Genomic DNA, 6562 nt, shown 5'->3' on the forward strand with positions numbered 1-6562 from the left:
TTTCTAATGTTCGGCCTACGCAGACGCAATGTGGACCTCAGGTCCCGTCTACATACGAAATGTAATCCTTAGTAATTTCTTTCAAAATGTACTTTAAAATCCACTTGTCACTTCTTGATTAACTATGAAGTTTTCTCAACTTAACTAACATATAGCAATTTTTTGTTTTTACATACTCCTGTTTGATAGTTCTTTGTAGGTATTTTATTGAGACACTATACAACTGCACATCACCTGCATCAGTATACGAGGATCGATACATCCGACGGTGGCCTGTACTATATAGCGAAAAAGAAGAAGAATAAGAAGACGACAATAAAAACATAGGAAATAAACATACGCGATTATTCAGCGATTGCACATTGCAAATTGTACATTTCATCATCATTAAGTTTGTCAATTTACAGTCTTTTAAGTGAGCACTGAAGTGCTTATGGAATTAAACCTGTGATGTTGGTCTAACTTTGTTGTATTATGCCATTTTAATAATCTGTTAATTTGTTCGTCGATAAGAACGGAATACAACGCCTTTCAATGTCCTCGAGTAGTGGATAGTTAAGCTAGTATTTTGATGTTAGGCCTATGATTAATAAGATTCGTGTGAAATGGGCTAAATTCCTGGACATGAAGATTATCGTAACAAGAGGAGTTTACATAGCATGATGTCCGCGAAACCAGTGAATAGAGCTTTACAATTTGTTTCACGGCTGGGACAATAGACTCAACTTGGAGATGATAATGGTTCCCCTCGTGAGGATGGAACTCCTGCCCCGCAAAGAACTTGTTAGCATTCCGTATTAGATCTTTGTCCGGTTAATAACCTCATCGTACATCTGGCCAAACTCGTAGAATATTTTACAGGTTGCAAGTAAATGAATTCGAATCCCTCTTTTTGAAAGTGTTTCTTGTCTTTATTTTATATCGTTTATATGCCTTGGATGTTATCTAACGGCTTTGCATGATAACAGGTCGTTCAACCGCTTATGTACTTCCGTTCGTCAACCCGAGTTTATGTGCTATAGTATTGGAGTGATCGGAAATGCTTCTGGAAGATTTTATCTCGACGGCTCCCATCATAGATCAGATTCCCCAACACTTCTTGCCTAATTCATACGGCTTGGCGCCTCAGCCTCCAGCGGTTAATAACACCATGGATTTAGGACCACCACCAGTGACCCGATTGGTACCGGATAATTTGGCTGCAGCAGCGAGGTTGCCGACGAACTCGGTGTCTCGCATAGAAGCTGTCAAGAGTTTGCTCTGCTCCGAGTCGGATTCGGAGTTCAGCGCTCTCTCGGGTGATAACCCCAAGCTTGCCGGGAACTCCGGCCTCGGCCCGCCGTCGATACCCGCTGCAAGGATCCCCGCTCAAGCATCCTTCTCGGCGATTCCTCATCCGATTCCTCGCCTGAGCTCCGGCGCCGCTAACCTCTCAACGTCGCTCGGCGACTACCGTTCATCGAATCATCCATTCCATATCCCGTTGATGATTAAGATACCCACCAAGGTTAGGCTGCCACCGCAGAAGGACGGCAAGAGGATCAACCAGCACACCTACAAGACACATGCTCCAGGAGATGGGCTGTTGAAGATAGACAAGAAACTGGACACGGCTGCCTCGGCCGTCCCCGGAGCTCCCCTGGTCTCGACAGACAGACTCTACCAGAGCATCGTCATGACTGACCACGGAATCCTGAACATCATTAGCTCCAGCGAACCAGGTTCAAAAGTTCCCGTAAGTACATGAATATTTTTTAAACGGTTCAGTCATTATGTGTGCCGGTTTTCTTAAAATTTTAGTGTTCATGGTCGACATGGACAGGGGCGTACGCAGAGGGGGGGGGGGGGGGGGGGGGGTTAAAACCCCACCTTTGGTATTTTTATATGTGTAAACCCCCTAAAAAAAACTAACCCCCCCCCCCTTCCTTTGTTTTTTTTGTTTTTTTTAAATTAAAAAAAAAAAAAAAAAAAAATTATGCCCACGGCTAACGTAAAGTGACCTTACCCCCCCCCCCCCCCCAACGAAAAGACATGTCAAATTTTCAAATTTCGAGACAAAAAACAAAAAAAAGTGTCCGCTTACCTGATTGAGGTGTTATAATTATTATGAAAGGGCAGAAACTGAACTTTCTAGAAATGTGAATTTTTCTTCGAAATTCAGATACCGCCCGCCAAATGACTTTTTGGTTTCCTTTCTTCAAATTGCTTTTTATCACTCATGCGTAAAATATGCATCATATGAGTTGCATCAAATGAAAAAGGAGGATCTTTACAAATATGTGTCATTTAGTAATTATAATTGTGATCAAGTTATGAAAAAACATCGATAAATCTCGGTTTCGTTTTTTCTGGGTCGCACTGTATTATGGATGCAGACAAAATGAAATTAACAAAGAGCTCAGCAGAAACCTTCACCTGAATGGTGTCAACTTTTCCATCTGAAATCGAACATGACTTTGTAACGAAAACGGTCTATTTGCCAAGAAATGTTAATATCTCTCCCCTCTCATACAGACTCCGCCACCTTCGTACCTCAGTGTCTACTCCAACTCAACCGGGACATCATCGTCCTCAGTAGCACCAAGCCTGGCATCAACATCGTCATCGGATGACCAAACCCAGGCAGCGATGGCGATGACGTCGCTCTCGTTGACGCAATCGACATCGGTCAATGGTGTCAAACCGAAAAGATCTAGATCCAGAGGTGAGCAAACTAAGCAAACAGTAGTCATAGGCATACGAGGCTGGATTATTGGAGGACCTGCAGCCCCTTCCCCACCCCCACCCCACCCTACCCCACCCTACCCCACCCCCATCCCCACCCCCATCCCCACCCCACCCCACCCCACCCCACCCCACCCCACCCCACCCCACCAATACAAGGTTGAGTTGAATAGCATTAATTCCAAACGAATGTACTTACACAATGATGATGAAACAATCCCTTAAAAACCATTCATCCCAAACTCGAGCAAATGCGACGGTGGGATGCTTTTTGAAAATAGCCGGTGCTTAGTCAGCTGTTGTCGCTTTTTGAAGAGTTATACCTATCAAATAAAATAGACATTATCAACTACCATAGCATTGCAATATGGATGTACATGTATCCGGCCATCAGTTGTACTCTAGTTTGTTAGACATATTATTGTATTGAACACGATGAAATCAACTAATGTCAATACCGTACTGTATGTCCCAAAGAAATTATGTTCGGGTTATTAAAGCCTCGGTCACATATGCCATTACGAACTGCTACGAATGCCGAACGATTTTCAGACAATGGAAGTTCGGAAAGACAATGGAAAAGCAGGGAGATTCGTACGGCCGAATCGTTCATACGAACCTTTGTGACCGTAGCTTAAACGCGATACGTCATGTTCACACATTTCAAAAGGTGACGCACAATTAGGCTATTGAAATTGCTTCAGGTTGGATTTTTATAGCCCCTCGAAAGTGTTGGGAGTTGGGAGCCCCAGATGCACCAACAATTTCACTTAAGTTGTACCATAATGTGAAAGAGAATGTCATTTAAGACACACTTCTGCAAAGATTTCCCCCCCCCCCCCAAAAAAAAGGTGTTTGAAGACAAATATTGATGAAAGAATTCATAATTTGAGTATTCAATTCTACTCAGAAAACCTAATTTGTTTTCATCTTTCATCAAAATTCGACCTCAAACACAATTTAGTTTTGAAAAATCCTTGCAATGTGTCTTAAGTGACGTCCTCTTTCACATAATGATACAATTTAAGTGAAACTTTGCAATCAAATTGTTGGGGCTTCCATCATCGTGTTATTTGTGACTTAAGCACGGCTTTTCCTTATAATTGTCTCTCACTGTACTGTTGTATATTTCTTTCTAAAATGTCTTTCTTAAACCACAAACAAGAGCAGAATGTCTGGATACAGTACTCAGTATTGGCCCGATTCGACACTTATTATTTTTTGACTTTATTTTGTTTTGTTTTTTCATAGCAGGTGGGCTTGGTAAAAAGCGAACATCCTTTACAAGGAATCAAGTGTATGGCATGGAACGAAGATTTGATCAACAGCGATACCTAACCAGTGTGGAGAGAAAAGAGTTCTCGAACTCTATCGGTCTAGATGACCATCATGTACGTGTTCTTAGAAAGTACAGTCACACCTGCTTTAGTGACCACCTGTCTACAAAGACCACCTGTCTACAAGGAACACATTTTTTTGTGTCCCTTGAAAATGGTTTCTCATTGAAACATGTACTAAAAGAACCTGTCTACGAAGACCACCTGTCTACAGAGGCCATTTTTTGTGTTTCCCTTGGTCGGTCGCTATAGACAGGTTTGACTGTATTCATATTCTTTCTTTATCAAAAGCTTTTGAACTTTAGAAACTGGAACGTATGGTTCTTTTGTGTCTAATTGGGTGAATCTTCGGGAAGAAGTAGGCAATATTTATTATATTACTTGGAAATGTGGGCATAGGTGTAAAAGGCGGGGATTGGGGCGGGGATTGGGGCGGGTATGGGGGCTGGGCTTGCAGCTGCCCCTTGCCCAAAAACTACTTGGTCAGCGAGATGCCGGTATAATTTCTTTCGTTCATAAAGTAATTATCAATTGTGTTTTGATGACGAAATAATATTTTTATCATAAAAGGTACTTGTACTTTTTCTTTGCTCACTCGAAAATTTAGACACTGGAAATATGATATTTCGGGAACTAATCCAATTTCAACGTGTGCCCCAAGATCGAGTACGTCTCTATTTAGGATAAAAATATGAAATATTTTCTCAGCATAATTATGCCAAACCTGTAATTGTTTACTTCTTTGTTCAGAATGCAAAGTTCGTTATTGGTCTACGACGTACTGATTTTGTTTAATTGATGTCAATTCTGAAGTTAACATGAATCTCTCCGTATTAATGATTTAATTTCCCTTACTTTTACAGGTAAAAATATGGTTTCAAAACCGTCGAAGCAAGCTGAAAAAGCAAGCCGTGGTCAGTAGTAGCGGCGGCCCCGTACGACCCACCACCAACATCCGGGCTAAACCTCCTCCTGGGACAAACCCACTACCTCCACAACATTTCATAAGTCACGCGATAAAATCGGAAGATACGTCATCATCTGCAACGTCGTCTGTTTCCTGCCACCAAGCCATTCCCGCGCCACTACATCCAACACATCCTACTTCTGCCACCGATTATCATCAAAACATGAATGGTTCAATTCCGCCATGTATGGGGGCGCCGTTGATGGCACCACAAGCCAGTTCAGGCGTGTCGTACCAATCAATGAACTCAACCACGGCATCAGTACCGAATTCTTACTCTTCTTCTTCGACAATCCCGACGGGAATGAACGCGTTCGTAGCAAGCACACAGGGTGTTCCTGCCGCTATCGCTCCGGGTTCGTTCGCTCATCCGTACGCGCCTCAATACCACGACTCGAACGCGAACGCGAACGTCATGATGTCGTCTGCTACGCACAGTCATATCCCAGCGATGACAACGCAGGCTAGTGCGATGCACGGGATGTCGACAATGAGTGGTGTTCCTTTCCAGCCGCCTTACGGTTACGTATACGACTACGGTGTTGATCAAGGAACCGCTTTCGCTGCTCAAGGGTCGAGGTCGTCATCACCCTTCGGTAATTTTCCGTTCTCTCCAGGATTCCATTGTCTCCCGGACGATACAGGGCATAACTCTTTCCACCAGATGCCAATAGTACCTCCAGTGAATATGATGTAAAATATATTTCGTAATTTGCCAGCGGAATATTTTCAGTCATCTAGATTTCCTCATTTGAGGATTGGAACATGGCGGATGAAGTTTGAAGATCGCATTTTTATTTTGGACTTGGACATTTCGAGAGTAAATTGTTTTCTATCTCTTTTTTTATTTTTATTTGTCTTTTTCTTAATTTTGGCTTTTTGAAAAATCGTTTCTCTTATGAGCCAGATTAAGTTACGTTATTTTATGTTCCGTACAGTCATTATTTATTCTTCCTTTCAAATTATTAAATCAACACGAAAAATAATCTTCAAAATATATGATTAGGTAACAGAAGAGGCTGAACAAGTTTCATTTATGCTACGCTTATTATCTTTAGACGAAGTGAAAGAGACGACAGGCAGCCAGGTTACTGCTGTTTGAAGTGAATTTGAAATTCAAAGCTGGGCATTTTGTTTCAATTCGAAAATATTTAAATGTAATAAAAAAAAGTAGAATAAGTAAAATAAGATGCTTATAACATTTGTACTGAAGATAAATATATATATTTAACCCAAAATATGTCAGTAGATGATATTGAAACTAAAAAATTCCCTGCGTATATCGCCTTTTCGAACGATTTCCTTTCTGATGTTGACACAAAAACACGTCGATTTCGTAGTTTTTAAGACGTGTCGCTTGTTTCAACGGGAAAATATACGGTTTTAAGCAATAATTCTCGTACCAATTTGCGGCTAGCTTAAACGGGTCAGTATGTTTAATGCAATTTCACATTGATATGCCTTGTCTTGGAACTCAACTATATTTTTGATACACGAATTCACTGTTTATAATAAAAAGAATGCCACATCATCA

General features: G+C 41.5%; 1 protein-coding gene across 2 annotated transcripts; it reads left to right on the plus strand.

Moving 5' to 3' along the window:
• The first annotated feature begins 726 nt into the window (after positions 1-726).
• On the plus strand, positions 727-6562 carry LOC582802 (H2.0-like homeobox protein). Of its 2 annotated transcripts, none has more exons than XM_011676555.2 (4): positions 727-1735; positions 2515-2704; positions 3979-4115; positions 4925-6562. In XM_011676555.2, the coding sequence occupies exons 1-4, from the start codon at positions 1040-1042 to the stop codon at positions 5723-5725; spliced, it is 1824 nt and encodes a 607-aa protein (XP_011674857.2). In that variant the 5' UTR covers positions 727-1039; the 3' UTR covers positions 5726-6562. The 2 variants fall into 2 exon arrangements, with proteins under 2 accessions (XP_011674857.2, XP_787833.2); XM_782740.5 differs by having other exon boundaries at positions 730-1735; positions 3976-4115.

This window comes from Strongylocentrotus purpuratus, unplaced genomic scaffold (genome assembly GCF_000002235.5).
Source record: "Strongylocentrotus purpuratus isolate Spur 01 unplaced genomic scaffold, Spur_5.0 spur5_scaffold_15, whole genome shotgun sequence".
In the NCBI taxonomy this organism is placed as follows: Eukaryota; Metazoa; Echinodermata; class Echinoidea; order Camarodonta; family Strongylocentrotidae; genus Strongylocentrotus; species Strongylocentrotus purpuratus.

Bases quoted from the DNA above. Each gene is read 5' to 3' on its own strand.
- LOC582802 (XM_782740.5), top strand. From the start codon at position 1,040: ATGCTTCTGGAAGATTTTATCTCGACGGCTCCCATCATAGATCAGATT. The intron at 1,736-2,514 runs GTAAGTACATGA...CCTCTCATACAG, and splicing joins AACCAGGTTCAAAAGTTCCC to ACTCCGCCACCTTCGTACCT. The intron at 4,116-4,924 runs GTACGTGTTCTT...TTACTTTTACAG, and splicing joins TCGGTCTAGATGACCATCAT to GTAAAAATATGGTTTCAAAA.